Source organism: Macrotis lagotis, chromosome 1 (genome assembly GCF_037893015.1).
Source record: "Macrotis lagotis isolate mMagLag1 chromosome 1, bilby.v1.9.chrom.fasta, whole genome shotgun sequence".
NCBI lineage: Eukaryota > Metazoa > Chordata > Mammalia > Peramelemorphia > Peramelidae > Macrotis > Macrotis lagotis.
This window is the reverse complement of record NC_133658.1, coordinates 918,730,706-918,751,033: the sequence shown is the minus strand read 5'-3', so window position 1 is coordinate 918,751,033 and position 20,328 is coordinate 918,730,706. Positions and strand designations below refer to the sequence as shown.

General features: G+C 40.1%; 2 protein-coding genes across 2 annotated transcripts in view; one reads left to right on the top strand and one right to left on the bottom strand.

Annotated features, from left to right (window-relative positions):
• Window positions 1-20,328, bottom strand: part of LOC141509174 (uncharacterized) — a 1,085,709-nt gene that overhangs the window by 90,478 nt on the left and 974,903 nt on the right. The window lies entirely within an intron of this gene.
• LOC141510273 (immunoglobulin superfamily member 1-like) lies at window positions 12,195-20,211 on the top strand. Its single transcript, XM_074220248.1, has 11 exons — window positions 12,195-12,228; window positions 12,675-12,953; window positions 14,669-14,968; window positions 15,288-15,587; window positions 16,545-16,844; window positions 17,275-17,562; window positions 18,146-18,256; window positions 18,375-18,402; window positions 18,553-18,629; window positions 18,735-18,772; window positions 19,137-20,211. The coding sequence occupies exons 1-11, from the start codon at window positions 12,195-12,197 to the stop codon at window positions 19,266-19,268; spliced, it is 1,887 nt and encodes a 628-aa protein (XP_074076349.1). The 3' UTR covers window positions 19,269-20,211.

Genomic DNA, 20,328 nt, shown 5'->3' with positions numbered 1-20,328 from the left:
GGAATATTTTACAGGCAAAAAATATTTAAGGTTACAATGTGGAAGGACACCTCGACCTTACTGCTCTGCAGTGCATAACTACGTGACTTGAATACATTGCACATATTTTCAAACTTCTTTAATGTACTGACAAGGTTTATGACTTTCCTCCTTTTCTTTTTCAAATATATGAGTTTATGGTCTGAAAAGTTCCTTGAAACAAACAAATCCAGCAAAGTAGTGGGAAATAAAATGAACACACATAAAGCATCAGTATATCTATATATGAAAAACAAAGCCCAAGAGCAAGAGATAGAGAAATCCATTTGAAGTAACTATAGACAACATTAAATACTTCCAAATCTACCTCCCAAGACAAACCCAGAAACTGTAGGATAGCAATTATAAAACACTTCTCAAACAAGTAATGTCAGGTCTAAATAATTGGACAAAGGTCATTGGATCATGCTTAGGTCAAACTAATATAACACAAATGACATTTCTACCCAAATTAAATTATTTATTCAGTATCTTAACAATTAATGTAACAAATATTTTACCATGTTAGGAAAAATAGGAACAAAATCCATTTAGAGCAATAAATGGTGAAGAAAGCAAAGGGAACTTTTGAAAAAAATGTAATGGAAGGTGGTCTAGCTCAAACAGATCTGAAACTATATTATAAAGTGGCAGCCATAAAAACTGTCTGGTGCTCATTAAGATATAGAGTAATGGATCAGAGATTTAGGATCGGTTTAAAAGAAACTGCAGTAAATGACTGTAGCAATCTACTATAAGACAAACCCAAAGACATCAGTTTTGGGGATAAGAGCTCAATAGTAAACAAGAATTGTTGGGAAAACTGGAAAATAGTTTGGCAAAATCTCAAGATAGACCCACATCTCACACCCTATACCAAAACATGGTCAAAATGGGTCCAAGTATTTAGGTAAAAAGTGTGAAGACAGAGTATTTTTTGGTCTATTAATCTATCTATAATATCTATGAAAAAGGAAAAATTTACAGCCCAACAAGAATTAGAGTATATAATAAATTGCAAAATGGATGATTTTGGCTATAATAATAATTTAAAAAGGTTTTACACTAATAAAATCAATCTGCTAAAATTAGAAGGAAAGCAGAAAGCTGGGAAGCAATCTTCACAACTAGGAGTTCTGATAAAGGTCTCATTTCCAAAATATATAGAGAATAACATCAAATTTATAAGGTCAGAAGTCATTTCCCCATAGATAAATGGTCAAAGTATATGAACACATAGTTTTCAAATGAAGGTTGGATCTATTTACACTCCACTAGCAATGCATCAATGTCCCCAATCTCCTGACAATTCTCTAACTTTGATCTTGTTCCTTTTTTTCTTATCTTGACCAATATGATAGGTTTGAGATGATTGCTCACAGCAGTTTTTCTTTGCATTTCTCTAATTAATATTGATTTGGTGTTTTTTTGTCACATGATTATACATAGCTTTAACATCTTCATTTGAAAACTGTATGTTCCTTTGACCATTTATCAATTGGGGAATGACTTGTGATCTTATAAAGTTGATGAAATTCTCTATATATTTTCAAAATGAGATTTTTAGGAGACTTCTATTTGGAAACATTGTTTCCCAGATCTCTGCTTTCCTTCTAAATTTGGCAGCATTGATTTTATTAGGGAAAAATCTTTTAAATTCAGTATAGTCAAAACCATTTTTTATTAGTGTTCTATTTCTTGTTTTTCACAAATTTATTCCCTTTCCATGGATCAGAAAGAGTATTTCTTGATCTATTAATTATTTTATTATTATTATTAAATTTTTATTTTTATTATTAAATATTTTAGGGTTTTTTTTGCAAGGCTGTGGAGTTAAGTGGCTTGCCTATGGCCATACAGCTAAGTATTTATTAAGTGTCTGAGACTGGATTTGAACTCAGGTACTCCTGTCTCCAGGGCTGGTGCTCTATCCACTGCACCACCGAGCTGCCCCTTGTAGTATCACTATTTATGTCTAAATCATGTACCCATTTTGAACTTATTTTTGGTTTAAGATCTATTCCTAGTTTTTGCCATGTTAATTCTAGTTTTCCCTATAATTTTTTTCCAATTGTGAGTTCTTATCCCAGATGCTGGTGTGCTGATGCCCTCAGAAAATGGATGGTTGTAGTCATTTTCTGCAGTTTCTTTTGCACCTGTCCTAATATACTGAGCCATTACTCTATTTCTTAACTAGGACCAGGCAGTTTTGATGTCTGTGGCTTTATAGTATAGTCCTAGAAATGGTAGAGCTAGGCCACCTTCCTTTACAATTTTTTCCCAACAGTTCCCTTGCTATTCCTGCTCTTTTGTTGCTCCAGATGAAGTTTTTTTTACTATTTTTTCTAGCTCAGTAAAATAGCTATTTAATTTTGGTAGAATTGTCATTTTTGTGATATTTCCTTGATATAACCATGAATAATCAACATTTTTCCAATCATTTATATCTGAATTTATTTTGGTGATGTGTGCTTTATAATTATGCTCATGCAGTTTCTGGGTTTGTCTTAAGAGATAGATTCCATATATTTGATAATGTTTATAGTTATTTTAAATGGAATTTCTCTTTCTGTCTCTTCCTCTTAGACTTTTTTGTTCATATATAGAAATGTTGTTGATTTTTGTGGGTTTATTTTATATCCTGCTATTTTGCTGGATGTGTTAATTATTTCAAGGAGTTTTTGAGATGATTTTCTTGGTTATACCATGATTTTCTTAGTTATACCATTACATCATCTACAGAGTCAAAGTTTTGCTTTCTCATTGCCAGTTGTGATTCCTTTCATTTATTTTTCTTCCCTTACTTCTATTGCTAGAATTTCAAATACTATATTGTACAGTAATGGTAATATTGGTCATCCTTTTATCACCCATTATTTCTTTGGAATTGCTAAGAGTTGTCATTGCATATAATACTTGTTGATGTTTTTAAATAAAGCAAAAAAATGGATGATTTTGACTATAATAAATGGATGATTTTGACTATAATAAAATAAAAATTAAGTTTTTTATAATTTTATGTATTATACCATTATTAAGTATTTCATTAATTATTAATTATCATGAATTTATATTCTTATAATTATTATATTTATTTATGGAAATTATTATTGTAGTAGTATCTTATATTATTATATATGATATATTATTATTACTATTATTTTTATTTTTTAGAAAAAACCCTATTTCTTGTGTTTTTTAGTAGGAATGGATGTTGTAGTTTATCATAGTTTTTTCAGCATCTATTGAGATAATCATATGATTTCTGTTTGTTTTGCTATTGAAATGTTAAAGTTGAGTGTTTTCCTAATATTGAACCATCCCTGCCTTCTTGGTATATATATATCTAACCTGATCATGGTGCTTTATTCTGGTATTAACTTGCTGTAGTCTCATTGCTAAAATTGTTTTAGATTTTTACATCAATATTCATTAGGGACAATGATTTATAATTTTCTTTGCCTGTTTTGGTTCTTTCTAGTTTAATGTATCAGCATCATGTTGGCGGCATAAAAGGAGTTTGGCAGAACTCCTTCATCTCTCTCTCTTTTTTAATATAATTTTATGTAGGGGAAATTTGTGGGCCAAGATGGTCGAGAGAAGACAGGCACAGTTCTAAAGTCTCCTGATCTTTCCCCATCTATGATATATAAAACAAATTATTACAAGAAATCTGACCCATAATGCCAGTAAAAAAAAAAAGCCAGTAGAAAGAACATCTACCACAGGATTTGTCTCCCATAGCTGTGGGTGAGTCTGGGCCTAGAGGGTGGATCAGCCATGGAGCAGCCTTGGAGCCCCGGGTGCCGAGTGCCTGAGTGCCCGAGTACTGGACCTGCTTGACCAGCGGCGGGCACAGAAGGCAGAGTTTTGGGTCTACTAGGGAGCAGAGGCACAGGTGTTGGTGCTGACCCTCTGGAGTTTGCAGACAGGGATAGGGGAGAGCTCCTGTGCTTGAGAGCTGCAGATACCATCCCTAGGCTCCTCTGGTCTGAGGAACTCTTGAGTCCCAGCCTCCATTGTGGCTGAGGCCTCTTTCCAGAACACAGGCACAGACTACTTTTACCCCAGGCAAAGGTGTGTGAGTAGAAGAACCACATCAGCTGGTAATAACAAGAGAGTTGAACTCACCCCAGGGTAAAGCCCAACACAGAGATGGTGGATGGCAAGTACTAATTATGCTGGATTTAATGATATTGGACTGTATGTTTTCTTCCCTGAGAAGAAGGTACTGATAACTCGTATGAACCTTCTCATTTATAAGAACAAATAGAAGGAAAATATGGAGACAAGGTACAGGATGGAGCTGAATGAACTTATATAATATACTATAAAGATAGAGTAAATGGCGAAGAAAGGGAAATGAGAAAAAGAATGGGCACAGATAGTTCACATAAAAGTGTCAAGAGGAAACTTTTGAATTGGAGTATACAGGACAGAGCCTTCATTCTCATCAGAAATGACTTAGAGAAAAAATAACATGCACTCTCAATAGGGAATTGAAAATTACCATACCCTAGAGGAAAAAGGAGAGGAAAGGGATGGGAGAAGGGGGTTGGGGGAGGGGAGGAATGTGTAGGTGATAAAAAAGAGGGAAGATCTGGAAGATGGCAATCAGATAAAACGTAGTTTTAAACAGAGGTAGGGTGAAAGGAGAAAGAGAATAGAATAAATGGGAGTGGGAAGGAATAGAATGGTGGGAAGTGCCATGAACAATTGCATCTGTGGATAAAATATATTGAAGCAACTGCTCTGTAGGACTTATGGTAAATAATGCAACCTATTCCAGAGAGAAAGAGTCAATGTTATCTGAATATAGACTGAAGTATACTTTCTTCCCCTCTCACTTTATTTCTCTTGAAATTTCTCAATATATTTGGGGGAGGGGGGTTATGTTTTCTTTCACAACCAGATTATTGTAATAATGTCAAAATAAATAAATAAATCATCAAAATGTTACAAAAACTTCATATTAATAACTAGCTTTAAAATATGTTAATTGGAATTAATATAAAATTAATTCAAATAGAAAATAAGGTTCAAGAGAAAACACATTTCAAAATAAACATGGGGTTACTAATGTCCATATCAATGAAAATATAGAATTTCATACAAGATTCTCAGTGCATTAGTGAACATTGAGATTACTGTCTGAATGACTATATATGAATGAATGATGGATTCCTCAGTTTTATACCTCTAGGTATCATTTATTGAGGTGTCATGATAGCTCCTGGGATTATTCATTTCTAAATTTGTGCAGAATAAGTGCATTCATATATGATAAGGACAAACTTACAATATATATTTTGAGTTGAAGCAGGGTGACTGTTTCAAAGGGGAAATCACTAGCAGTTGTGGGGATGAACTAAAATATTCTGAATTAGACAGGTTTGGAGCTTAGACTGAAGGAAATCCAAGTATACCAAGAAGCTGGATGAGAGGCAACACCGAGTCATGGAGTTAGGAGAGCAATGTGCATAAGGTCAAAAATAATCATGTTTTGTAAATGGTTTATACAGTGAGTGGAGAGAAATGAGTTCTAAGAAGACTTGAAAAGGACAGAGTTACAGGGACTCTTCACTTCTCTACAATATTCCCCTTGTCCTTGAAACTAATCCCATGTATCTAGTCTGCTGCAAGTCCTATATTTTCCATTGTCCAAAAGAGCATAAACAGAAAGGTATAAATGAGATGTCTTCCTTACATCTCTTGCATATGTTCCTTCTCTCTAGCTCATCTCACACTTTGTCTTTTTTTTTGCAATAACCAGTTACTATACCATTCTCTCTTACTCCACTCCATTTTCCATTCAGTCATCAAACTGGTGACTCTGCAATGCAGGTTTTACTATGTCAATCCCCAATGGAACTACATCCCCTCTAACACTTAACTAGTAGGAAAAAAATAAATTCAAAGATTAGGTTTTTTTTTTTTAAGATGACATGCCAGGAACAGTAATTACAAAGCATTTCCCTTTTATTCCTTAGGAATACTTTCCCACAAATACATATATGAGCTTTGAGAAGAGAAACAAAATAGGAGCACAACCAAGAAAATATTGCATACAATAACAGCAATATTGTTGTAAGAATGATTTAGAGCAATTATCTATTCTGTCCATTATAAATAACTACATTAACTACAAAAAAAACATGTGAAGGAAAAAGTTACCTCTATCAAGAGAAAGAAATGAAAAATAGATGTATCGAACATTTTATAAATATAAATGTGTGTATATAAGTATATCTATAAATATGGCTATAGATATATAATAATTTTAGATTGTATCTGTGCTGTAACTAGAACTATAATTTTGTTCATCAAATGGTTTAAATGTATTCTAGCAAATTTGGTATGTAGTCTAATCATTTTTTGTACAATCATTATTTCTTCATACACATATAAAACTACTTGCTTCTAAAGGTATATAGGGCTGCTAGGGGTTCAGTGGTTAGAGCACTGACCTGGGAGTCAAGAGAGCAGAAGTTTGAATCCAGTCTCAGACACTGGACTTCTACTAGATGTGTGACCATGGGCAAGCCACTTGACCCTGATTGCCTCACATCCAGTGCCATTTCCAGTTGTCATAATTCATATCTGGCCACTGGACCCAGGTGGCTCTGGAGGAAAAAATGAGTCTTGTAATAGCACAGCATCCCTTATCACTCAGATCCAATTCATGTGCTTGTCATGACATCACCTCCTTGATGTTGTGGTGTTCTTCAAAAATGAAGGACAAATATTATTGCTTCAAATGGTAGCTATCACTTGGATAAGGAAGAGAGAGAAGAAAAGGGGGGGGGAAAGTACATAATTTTGATGTATAATTGAAAACAATAGCATGTTTTACATAGTAGACTTGGAGTTTCATGTACAATTATCTTTTCTATTATGCTATATTATGGAAATGCTTTCTTTATTCCCTAAATAAAAACTTACATAATATAAAAACAGAGATAAGAGTAGTAACCCGCCCCTTGGAGAAAACACATGCTGACACTAATATTCACTCTACTGATCCTGGCAGGCCATGAAGTTTGGAAAAGCTCATCCAAAGGTACATTTATCAGGTATTCCTACCATTCAATTGCTCAATGATATGAGATAATTTTATAAAGAATTTGTTGTTTTTTTTTTCTCAGAAGGTAGGCTCATCTGTATGGTAAAGTCTATTATCTTAGAGTCTCCTTAGCTTTAATAACACTATATACTATGCACAAACAGAAGCAACATGATAAAAGAAAATTGTACTGATATCAGGAGAGATGAATGTTAACTCATTAAAAAGGAGAAAGACATCCCCATGTTTGCTTGTTTCTCAAACTTGGTACACATGAGGTAAGATGGAGACAACATCCTCTTTTTGCCAAAGTGATGAGAACAATTCTGAGACAAAACTTTTGACTCATCCTGCTCCATCTCATGCTGTTGTGACTGTGTTCAATTTTGGATTATATCTGTGGTGTAACTTGAACTATCATCTTGTACATCAAATGGTTTAAATGTATTCTAGCAAATTTAGTATATATTCTAATCATTTTTTGTACAACTATTATTTCTTTGAACTGTTCATTGATATCTTGTTATTTAGGATTTCATTGTTGAGAGTCTAAATTTGTCTATGTCTTTTCTTTGTAATCCCTCAATGAATTCGTATTTTTCAATGTCATAATATAAAAACTGTAATATTTTCTTGTACATATTTTATCATTTTTTCATATATCTGGTTTAATACATGGTTATTATTGTATGGTACATTTAATTATTATCAATCTCATGTAGAAGGCACCACAAGAATTTTAGTTCTAATTTCTCCAGCAATTTTTTCACTTCTACATTTTTGTTTAACTTTCTTTTTCCAAAAACTGAGTCAGTGAAATACCCTGTTATTATTTTGGTATTGCCCATATAGTCTTATGGTTCAGTTAATTTTTTTTTATGAATTCAGACATTAATATATTTGGAAAATAAAGTTTAATATTGATATGTTTCTATGAGCTTCTTTCAATGTAATAATTGCCTTGTTTGTCCCTATTTATTTAATTTAAATATTTATTTTATTTTTATTGTAAAAAGGTTTTTGATATTTTGTTAAGAATGATAGTAGCTCCTGCTTTTGTTATCCTCTAATTTTTTTTGTGAAAAAATTTTTAACATAATTTCTAAGCAACAAAGTATGTGTATTTATGGATTCAGTCATTTTTTTATTGTCTTAAAAATGTTACTAACTTCCCACTTAAATTCTGAGATTGAAGTTCGTATTTTATTTTATTTATTTAATTTTTAGTGTTTTTGCAAGGCAAATGGGGTTAAGTGGCTTGCCCAAGGCCACACAGCTAGGTAATTATTAAGTGTCTGAGACTGGATTTGAACCCAGGTACTCCTGACTACCAGGCTGGTGCTTTATCCACTGCTCCACCTAGCCACCCTTATTTATTTTTCTTTACCATTTTTTACCTCTTCTAAAGTAAATACAGAATTATGAATATTCAGTTATTTTACCTAAATTTATTTGAATCCAGTCCACTTCTTACTAGCTCCATTATCCTCATCCTATCGCACTTCCTTTTTCTTCCTCGCTTTGCTCTTACTATATTTCTTCTCTCTTTAAACCTCAGCTCAGTAATTGAGGTATATCCCATTGCTCGCTAGATATTCAGGGGTTTTTTTTTTCGGTTTCTTTAAAATCTCATTTTCTGCAGATTTTTCTAAAATATGATTAATATCATTCCTTTCCTTCATGCTTTGGTAATATTTTATTCCTCTTACTATTGACCCTATGACCCATTATTGCTAGATTTGGAAATTTCCATTGGCTTCCTAGCAGTGTTCTTGGCATAATATTGATAGGTGATAGGAATCACAAATAGCAAAGCATTCCTTGAGACACACTAAGGAAATACAGCATCAGAATTTTTAAAGGATGTCGGAAGAAAAGACATAAAATAAATTTTTGTTTTGTTTTTTAGGTCCAAGGCAAAAGGGGTTAAGTGGCTTGCCCAAGGCCTCACAGCTAAGTAATTATTTAGTGTCTGAGACCTGATTTGAACCTAGGAACTCCTGACTCCAGGGCCAGTGCTTTATCTGCTGTGCCACATAGCCACCCCATGAGATAAATATTTATAAGAAACTCTAAAAGTATTCTTCATGAGGAAAGAAGGGTTTTGGCTAACTAGGACCTACATTGACTCTGATACTGAAACCACTTTTCATTTGCTTCTGTGTTTACTGCTGAGAGAGTTTGTCAAAGATATTTGGGGGAGTAGTGATGTATTATGCCAAATATTCTTACTCTTTGACCTGAACAAATAGACTTTTTCAGAACGCTAATTAGTTTTAATCTGACAATTTGATATCAAATGATAGTATGGGCATGTATTGATGAGAACTCTTGGACTATCATAAGAGAATACTCTTCACCCAAATGACACCCCTGCATTGGTTCTAATTCCCAAATTCTCCAGTAATTGTGATATATTCAAAATATTCTTTGCTCTCCTTTCTTGTTTATGTTTCTTTGCTATTTACAGATTCATTATTCAATGAATTTAATGTTCAGACTCTTCCTCCTTTCCCCAATTTCACAAATAAAAAAAAATAAAATAAGACAAAATTAGAAAATGAGAAGACACAGGTACCAAACTCTTCTGCAATGGGGAACTCCATAAATTTGGTACTTTGCAAAGATTTTCAGAGTTCTATAATCTGTGGACCAGATTTGATATCTTTCTCTCTTTGATTTCTATTTTACCCTGTTAAAATAACATTACTTTTACGGAAAGATATTCTGGGAAGAAGAAGAAGAAGCAGATGTATTCTGGAAGAAACACTGAACATGAGAAAACCCAAAAATATGAATAAAAACTCATGCTTTTCTCTAGTCTTTCTTAAAGTGGCACACATATATGTCAATTCTTTGAACCTTATCCTCATATAGAATAGTCTTCCTTTTTCTAACACTGAGTATGTCACTAAAATTTCCAAGGCTTCAATTTTTGGACCTATAAAATGTATGGATTGGTAGAGAATGTCAGGGAGCTTCATTCTGCCATAAATCTATAAAATCTATGATCGTTCAGGTCACTGCACATGGTAGTTTCTTCAAGTTGTGCAAGGAATTCCTTGCACACTCACCACTGAACCCAGTCATCTGGAGGGGCTCTCCTATACGTGTGGCCCAGGAGCATTATCAGTCTATGTCCTCGGCATCACTTCTCATAATGTAGGTGATGATCTCAACGGTATTCTGGCATGTGTCACATTACATTTTTACATCGCAAGTTTTCCATTCACTAAAACCACTAGATTGTACTGAAGGTATTATTTTCACTGAAGTGTGAAGGTTTACATGTGAGTGAAATTCTGCGCACAAATCAATATCTAAATAGAGATAATTTCTTTAGACTACCTGTCATATCTGTAATGCCATCCACCCTTGCTTTTCCTTCACAAAATCCTCCCATTCTCTGAAGACCCTGCCCACACACCATCTACAAGACAAGGTCTTTCCTGGTAGCCCAGCTTCTCCTGCCTTCCCTCCCACAGGATTTTCTATTTACCTACACGAATATATTTATTTTCTATTTATTCTGCACAAACATCCACCTGTGCATATGTCTGTCTCCTCTGAGAATGGAAGCTCCATATGACATTTTCTCTCTTTGGATCCTCAGCAGTTTACTCAGTCTTGTCCAGATTCAATGCTAAATAATGATTTAGGACAGATTGTGCATCAAACAAAACCAGTGACCTTCTGACCTGGCATCATAGAGTGCTCTCATTCCCCTTTTCTGACCAACAGAGTGAAAATGAGTGCAATCTTCCATTTGACTGAACTGAAGGGTGAACTATCTCCTAGTCAAAGCCTCCCCTCAGGATTCAGAATCATGGACTGTCCAGGCCAAAATTGCTTAATCTACAGATTCTTTCCCATCACACCCAGTTCTTTCAACTTCACTTCCTCTTGGTCCCAGGCTCCCCTAATTTTCCTTTTGTGTCATCTGGAAGCCTTGTTCTATCATCATCCAAATTCTGCTGAAGGTAGAGCTATGATTTCCCCAAAAGGAATTATTAAGCTTAAATCTTTTGTACTGAAATACATTTTTGTGCTCTCTTTTCACTCCCCATACCTAGAAGAGAACTTGTATAGAAATTAAATCAATGATCACTGAGTTTGAAATGGTTCTCTTCTAAGTGGGAAGCTGTCCATCTCATGGGTTTCTAAAACAGGGGAATTATTGAATGGTAATGTCCAAGAGATCTCTAAATTGGTAACTGTGGTCCTTTGGGCTGGTGAGAGGTTTTGGTCAGGGGCTCCTTTCAGGATGGGTACAAGGCATGGAGAAAATTCATCAGCGCAGCCAGCACCATGTCTGGTAATTCTGGGGCTAAAAGGGGGCTGCTGGGTAATGCAGTAACATGGCCATTTAATGAGCTGAGGGTCAGAAGAAACAAGTACCTACAAGATTTGGTTTCATATTTGTGAATTTAACAGATTTGAAGTCAGAGAAAACACCACATCCATGTCATAGAAACTCACTAGCTGTGTGAATCTGAGCAAGTCATTTACCTCCATCAACAGCAATTTTCTCATATGCAAAAAGTTGATTGTATAGAATCTACTTCCTATATTGATGTAAAGATCCAATGAGACATCTTTTCAACATCTTTGCAATACTTAAAGGATTACATAGATGGTTGTTATTGCTGTTTACCCCAATAAAACAGCAAAAACCTGAACCCACACATAGAACCCCCCCCACCCCAAACCAGTTCAATAGTGTTTCTGGGATGCAATCTGCTGAGGCCTTGGAATCACATTTTTCTGACCAGTTATAGTCTATTCAGGGTAAGGCTCTTTATGGGGGGACCCAGCCACTTATAATTAAGTCTCAGTATTTTGGTCCTGGTGGTCTTCAGTACTAGCTACCCAAAGGAGCTCCTGGTCCCTGGAGGATACACTAACTTTAAGACTCTCTGATCCCCTCAGAATTAAACCTTGAAGAACAATGTTCCCTCTCATCAGTATAAGAACGGAAATTGTGAGGCCTAAGTTTTGGAGGTGCAAGGCAGCAGGGCCAGCCACCACATCCTGGGCCAGCCTCCTGTCCTCCTACCTTTTCCCCTCTGCACAGTTGAGACTGGACAGCCCAGGACAGAACTGATGATCCACCATGGGACCCACAGTCACTTACCTGCTCTCCATTGGTGAGTCTCCAAGGTCATTACTGTGGGGGAAGACACAATGTCCTTGAGTTGCTGATGTTAAAGGATATGGCAGAAACCTAAGGAGGACACCTACCCTTCTTGTGCAGGGTGGGATCCCAGCTTCTACTCAAGGGACTCTTTCTCCCTATTCTGATCCTAGATGATTTAGAAGTTCAGGGACTTTGGTGAGAGCTGAGGATGAGGTTGCCATGGGATGGAGGGGAACCCCTGAGAACCTGAGTATCTTTCACAGGTCTGTGTCTGGACTGGGTGATTCAGACAAAGATGGGTGAGTCCAGCCCCTCAATCTCATTTTTGTAATTTTATGGGAACTGGAAACCATGCAGTGGAAAGATGGGATGACTCTGGGAGGGACTGCAGAATCTGGTGGTGGAGACTCAAGGTTTGGAGAAATCTTAATAATCTAGGATCATTTCCCTTTTCAGACTCCCTTTCCAGGCCCACCCTCTGGGCTGTCCCAGGTCCTGTGGTTCTCAAGGGAGCAGATGTGACCTTCAGGTGCCAGGGCCAACTGGGAACTGACAGATTCCAATTACTGATGGATGGAGAGCTCAGAGAGGAGAGGAACACATCCTTGGGTCTGGCTGAGTTTGTGCTCAGGAGGGTGGATGACTGGAGTGATGCGAGAAGCTACCGCTGTCATTCTGGGCAGGGGTCCTATTGGTCAGAGCTCAGTGAGCCCCTTACCCTGGTGGTAATGACAGGTGAGCAGTGCTGGTATGTACAACCATCCCTGTTAGGATGGAGTCCTGTTCTGAGGGACGAGCTTCAGATTTTTCTATGGAGAGTCTACACCAAGAAGGGAAAACCCTCAGGCTTGACCACCTGACACCCCTTGTCACCCCCCCCCCCCACCTTCTCAGGGCTGCTTCCCAAGAACACATTTTTGATTTTGAGATCTTTCTATCAAAAACCCTATGGGAAAGAGAGCACATAGACCATGACCTCACCTTAAGAGATGGGGAAACTGATGCTTGGAGAGGAGAGAAGGATCCTAGAGAGGGTCAATGAATTCTAAACTATCAGGGTCAAAATTTCAACCCTTGACTCCCAAAGTCAAACCTAGGGCTCTTTCCTTCTCTGGTCAGTGTCCCCTCTTGGCTTAACCAGGAGCCCCTGACATTCTTCTCCTAGAGAATTCCCAGAAGCCTTGGGGAGGAGGACAGTACGGGCTTTTATTGAGAAAACTTGATCTAGCTTAACTTTTCTGTCTTCTCTCATTTCAAAACTGGCAATTTCCAACCTTCCCAGTTGGATCTCCTCTCATTCCTCTCCCTCTGTCTTGTGCCCCTTCTAGCAACAGGGGAAACTTCTGCCACCCCAGGTTGCCATCTGTGTACTCGGTTTTAGGAGGTAGCCCACTGAAGGGGGACAGAGACTGAGATTGGGAGCCAAGGCTCAAACACCTGCTCCCCCTCCAGGTCCTACATTTGTGACTCTGGCCCAGGACCGTGCATACTATGAAACTCGGTTTTCTTCTGTGTCATGACCTCATGGGCTGGGTTATATAATGAGTTTTCTGAATTCAAACCTCTGTGATCCCTGCGACTGTGTGTTCCTCAATGGCAGCCTTCCCTAAACATTGGGGTTCCACCATTGCAGCTGAGGAGGCACTTTAGTGGCGGGTGATCAGAGAGGGCAGAATTAGACAAAAGCAAATTCTTCAGAGAGAGCCCTTGAAGGATCCCCCCAATCCTTCTCTCCCAGGCCCCAACCCCCCAGGGACACCCCCAGATGTGCCAGCTCCATTCTGCATTCACTGTGGACTAGGCAGGGATTGGTAGGAGAGGGATCTGGTACCACAGGAGAGGGTAAGAAGGTAGCTGAGGTTGGATTGGTAATGTGGGTTTCTGTTTCACCCCTGAGTCACTGGGTTATTAAAAGGACAGGGCTTTGCAACTTCAGGGTTTAAGAGAAAGGTCTGGGGACAATTAGGTGGCTGGAGGGACTGAGTTCAAATTCAACCTTATACCATTAATAGTTACCTAGTTAGTATGACCTTGGGCTACTCACTTAACCCAATAGCCTTGGAAAAAAAGGAAAAGAAGAAATTCTGAATGAGCCAGAGAGATGCTACATTAGTATCCTGCCTTGTCTTAGCAGGTCCAGGCTGTAGGGTAGAATTGGACCCTTGGAGGAGGTAAGGAGAGAGGCAGATGGGTGAGGCCAAATCCTGCCCATGGTCCTTCTCCTCCCATCACTGTATGCTCTCAGAGCCTTCCTAGGCCAGAAAATATTTCTGAGACTGATCCAGGATCTCCATTACCCCCCCATGAACAGACTGACAGAACTGGAGAAAGAGGCCTGGTCAGGGCCCCTCAGTCCAACCACCTCCTCCTCTGCTCTATTTCAGGGGATGTTTGGAAGGGATTAGAGTGAGAGTTCAGGGCTCTAACTCTCTTCCTTCTTCCTTTAACAGGAATCTTCCCCCCACCCTACATTTCACCTTCTCCTCATTACATAATATCTCCAGGGACAACAGTTCCTATCTCATGCCAAATCTCATACCAGGACTCCACCCAGGACTACAACTTTGCCCTCCTGGAGGCCAAGAGCCTGAACCCCTTGAAAGTACAAAGCCGTGGATGGACCAGTGCTGTTTTCTCACTTCTGTCTGTGAGGGCTGAAGACTCTGGGAACTACAGCTGTATTTACTACAAGAAGACAGCTCCCCACAGTGCATCACATCCCAGCCAGACCCTGGAGCTGATTGTGTCTGGTGATGAAATAAGACCCCTCAAGCCCCAAATTCCATCTTTTCACAAAGGGGCCACAGAGTCATGGGGACAACACAAAATTCGGGCAGTTCTTCTAGGAGGGTTTGGGGGGAGGTTGGAAGACCCTAGAATCTTGTCCTGTTCTACAAGGACTAAACCTTTGTCTCCAGGATAGTGGGGGTGTTCCCAGCTCAAAGAAAATCACAACAAAAATGTGAGAACAGATGAACAAACTTCTCTTTCCCCCTTTCACTGAAGGGTTGTGGGAAGGGTCCTAGAAGTAACATCTGACCTTAATCTCTGGCCCACCTTTTCCATTAGGACTCCTCCCCAAGCCCACTCTCTGGGCCCAACCTGGCCTTCTGATGGCCCCTGGGGCCAGCATCACTCTCTGGTGCTCAAGACCCAAGCTGTTCTTCCTTGGGGAGGTGACTTTCACACTTCATAAGTCCAGGACCCAGGAGCCTCTACAGGATCAGACCTCCACAGATCTATGGACCAGCTTCCTCCTCCCATCTGTGGGACCTGAGGACACTGGGAGCTACAGCTGTGCTTACAGGGAAAGGAGCAGTTCTGGTGGAGGATCAGAGCCCAGTGATGCCCTGGAGCTGGTGGTGTCAGGTGAGGGGGCATGGGGGGCCCCAGAACAGTGTGACCCTCTACTCTTAACTCACAATGGGGACTCACTGACACAAGGGTAATATGTCTACACAATCAGATTTTTCCTGGGGCCTGTCAGGACGCTGGGTTCTTGGAAGACATGAGGCGTTTCTATTCTGATCTAGAATCTAGAGAATAAAGGGGCTGAGGTCCGAGATGTTGTAGAGGAGAAGAGTCTCAGGGACCCAGAACTTCAAAGGGCCTTGGAGTTTCTTGAGGCCAAACCCTCACATTTTCAAAGAGTGAGACCCAGAGAGAAAGGATTGCACCAGGGTCATACAACATGTGTATGACAGAGCCTGGAGATGAACCTGAGTCTTCTCTCCTAGATCAGGATCTAGGTCCTGGTGTGGGCTGAGCTGTGCACCTGACTGTGGGAATCCTGATGAAGAGGGAGGGGGCCAGGATCTCCCCTGCTTGGAGGGAGGGTGAGGTCATCAGGGACCTAAGATCAGAGGCTGGAGAAGGAGAATGTCTCCTGAGCCTCCTGAGAGCTAGAGTTGGGGAAGGAAAAGCATTCTCTGGTAAAATTCCCATTTAAGAGGAAAGAACTAAGGCTCATGGGTAGCCAGGGGGCCTGGGGTGGTCGGGGGACAGGGAAACTAAACTTCCCAAACTCAAATCAAGCCTCAGACACTTACTAACTGTGTGCCCCTGGACAAGTCACCTAACCCTGTCTGCCTCAGTTTCCTCATATGTAATATACATTGCAGAAAGAAATGGCAAACTGCTCCAGTGTTTTTGCCACAAAATCCAGAATGGACCCAAGAAACATCAGATGTGGTACAAAAACAATCAAACGACAATCAGAGCCTCAGACAGGATAGTGAATGGACCAGGGTCGCATAGATACCCAGAGGTAGAGAAGGGACGTGACCCATCAGTCCTGACCCCAACCCTGTGTTCTTCCTCTCACAGGGTCTCTGCCCAGGCCTTTCCTCTCAGCCCTCCCGGGCCTCATGGTGATGCGAGGGACTCATGTGACTCTGCGGTGCCAGCTGCCCCCTTGGTCATCCCTTTGGGGGGTGACATTCTCTCTGCTGAAGGTGGGGACCCTCCTGCCCTTGCAGAGCCAGAGCCCAGCAGGGACTTCTGCTGACTTCTCCCTGCTCTCTGTGGGGGCCCAGGATGCTGGTGTTTACAGCTGTGTCTACTATGGGAGGATGGCACCACACCAGGTGTCTGAGGCCAGTGAGACCCTAGAGATCTGGGTGACAGGTGAGGGGGTGTCCAGGGCCCCAAAGCAGAAAAGATTGAGACTCAAGCCTGGGAGGGAGCTCAGGTGAGGGTAAGGGGAATATTATTCTGGGCTCTTTAGAACATCATGAGGTTGGAGCAAGGGCTGAGGGTCCATGGAAAGGGAGAGCAAAAGGGGGAGGGTGGACCAGCTCTGGTTCTGCTCAAAGCTCCAGGGACAAGGATGGAAGGAAGAGACACTTCCCCACTTCGAGAGGGGTCCAGGGAACATCAGAGATGGTGCACCTTGTTTCTGAGGGAAGGAGACTCCAAGCTAGGAAGGACCAAAAAGCCAGAAGGGAACGCAAATGGCTGGAGAGTTCTTTAGGGACATGCCAGCTCTTGTTTCCTCACCCTTTATTAAAATCATGAGGGATCCTTGGAAACTTCTGGACTCTGTTTGAATTTCCAGGTGCAGGCCCCAAACCTTCCCTCTCAGTCTGGCCTGGTACAGAAGTGGCCTCAGGGGCTGATATGATCCTCCTGTGCCAGGGACCTTCATGGAGTAGGAATTTTGCTCTGTACAAGGGGAGAGATGAGAAAATCCTGCCGGTCAAGGACACTACTAAAGGTGGGGTCCAGTTCCTCCTGACTCATGTGACCCCTAAGGACTCTGGAAATTATAGCTGTGGCCACCAAGTCAGGACCAATGGAAGTCTCTGGACACAACATAGTGAGCCCCTGCAGCTTATAGTCCAAGGTGAGTAGGAGAAGCCCCCAGGGACACAAGGGGCCAATGACCACTCCCTCCCTCAACTCCAACAAGGAAATGAAACCATGACCTTGGCTCTGCCCAAGAGACATGGGAGAGACAGCTGAGTACAGTGGATAGAGCACTGGGCCTGAGTCTGGAAGAACTGAGGCCAAATCTAATCTCAAACACTTATTACTTTAATTGTGTGACCTTGGGCAAGTCATTTAATCCCATTGTCTTTCAAAATTCCAAAAAAGAAAAAGAGAAATTTGGGCTCTATGAAAACAGAGATGCTGACATTGTCCTCAGTTCCAGGTCCATAGAGACCAATAATGTGAAATGGAGCAGGAGACTTTCCCCCTTGAAGCCCTATAGCCCGCATGTCTCTATCCTTATTTTGGGGGTTCTTCACCTAATTCCAAAGGATGAGGCCACTCAGCAGCCTTTCTTTCAAGCTCTTAGATGTTTCTGGTGACCTTTGGCTATGGAGGGAAGATAAGAGGAGAAAAAGCAGGGAAGATTTCAGATCAGTGAGAGGGTCCCCTCAGGACTGTGATTTCTGAAGATTCTTCTCTGTCTCTCACCCTAGGTCCAAAGTCCAGTGACCTCCTCATTATCACCCTCAGCTGTGTTTCCATCCTCCTCTTCCTTCTTTGCCTTCTGTTGTTGGCATTCTTCTGTGAAAGATACATCTCTTCAGGTGAGATAACTAGAATCTTCATGTCTTATGGAGTAGAGATGGGTAAAGGCTGGGACCCCTGTTTCCTCCCTTGAGATCTTCCCTGACCTCACTCCCATTTCCATGTCTCTCTCACCAGGGTCTTTGCAAGGAGATAGCAGGAGCAGGTAAGGAGCCTCAGCTCCTCTTCCCATGTCTCCTGTTCCTTCCTGTCCATGTGATCCTGGATTCTAAATAGAACATTGTATGTGGGGATGAGATGGTACTCAAAGATCATTCTCCTCCTAATTCATTTTCTCCCTTTCTCTTGACCCTAGGTGTCCATGTTGCCCTTGTCATCATTTGAGTATCTGCCTGTCCCAGCACCCTGGGAACCCCAGAGATGCAGTTCTAAGTAAGTTATCTAGGGAGGAAGTGGTAATGAGACAGGTTGGGAATTAGGGATAGGAGTCATGGTCTTGAGGGCTGTAGAAATGATGTAACCTTCCCTCTACCTCAGGCACAGAAGAAGGTACAGGAAGATCAAGGCAACCAGTGGTGAGTTAGCCCCATCCTTTTCTCCACCAGCCTGTTATATCCTGGATCCTCACCTTTTGTGACAGGCTCCAGGTCTAGAGTTAGACTTCTTAATTGCTCACTTATTTATTTTCTGGTCACCCAATATGAGGTCTCAAATTAAACTATTGAGGTGATTTATTAAATATTAGAATCATTCTACTTTATATGATTCAGTAATTATATAGAACTATAGAGTCCATTTACTGTAATAGAAGCAATGAGAAGGAAAATGCCTACAGAAAGTTCAACAGAAAGACTCTAATAGCATTGGAGAAACACAAAAACTATGAAGAATTTTCCCCAAAGTCCTCACTATTCTCTTAACTTTGAACTTCAACTGCAGATTCCCATGAATGAAGAGCCTCAGGGATTGACCTATGCTCAGCTGAACATAAATTTGTTGCGTGAGAGGAAAAATGATTCCACAAAGACATCCAGAGGGCCCATTATCTATGCCACTGTGTCCAAGGACTGAGGGTTTGGGCAACTGTCACGAAAAAGGTTCTCTCCCATCATCTTTTCTCCCATGTCCTCCTTTCTCTCACCCTGATTTCACCATTTTCTAGTATATCATCCCCAGATTTTCATCACTGAGGAGCCATGATGCTCCCTGGTTTATCCAATTCTAGATTTGTGCAGAACTTGTGCATTCATCTAAGATAATGTGAAACCTAGAAAATGTGTAGAAAGTAGAAGGGACCAGCTAAAATATTCTGCATTAGACTGGATTGGAGCTGAGATTTAATGGAATCTAGGCATATCAAGAGATATATTGGAGGAAAGATAACATTTTAAGAAGGTTGAAGGCACCATAGATTCATGATGTTAGGAAAATAATGTTTAAAAGTCTTGTAATTTATTCATACAGTGAGTAGGGAGAAATAAGGAGTTAGAAGATTTGAAAAGGAGGAAACCAGAGAGTCATCATCACACTACCATCCCCTACTCATCCCTCAAACTCATCCCATATATCTGCTGGCAAGTTCCATATTTTCCACCTTCCTAACATCTCTTATATATATGTTCCTTCTCTCTAAGTACACAACTAGTATCCTGGGGCTCACCTCACACCTGGTCTTTTGCAATGAACTGTTTTTGACATCAGACACACTCACTCCAGTCCATCTTCCAGTCAGCCATTAAACTGATGACTCTACAATGCAGGTCTCACTATGTCACTACACTGGAAAATAAGCTCCACTGGCTCCCTACCAACTGGAATACAGAAAGCCCCTTCATACAATGACTCCCAAACTAGTGTATACCAGCTATGTTTATTTTCCAATATGCTGTTTTCCCTTAAGAATTTTCTTTTTCACAGATGTTTTTCCTCAATTTTTATTCATATGCACATGTATATTTTTAAATTACAGAAATTTCCTTCTACCCTCCCTCCCACCCACCACCCCTGCCCTCAGAGTCACACAGCCAGGTTACATTTTACATGCATATTTTGATAGACATGTTTATAAATTAGTCATTTTTTTGGATGAGCAGTTAGGCTTAAGGGAATGAGATACAAAAGAGATAATTTT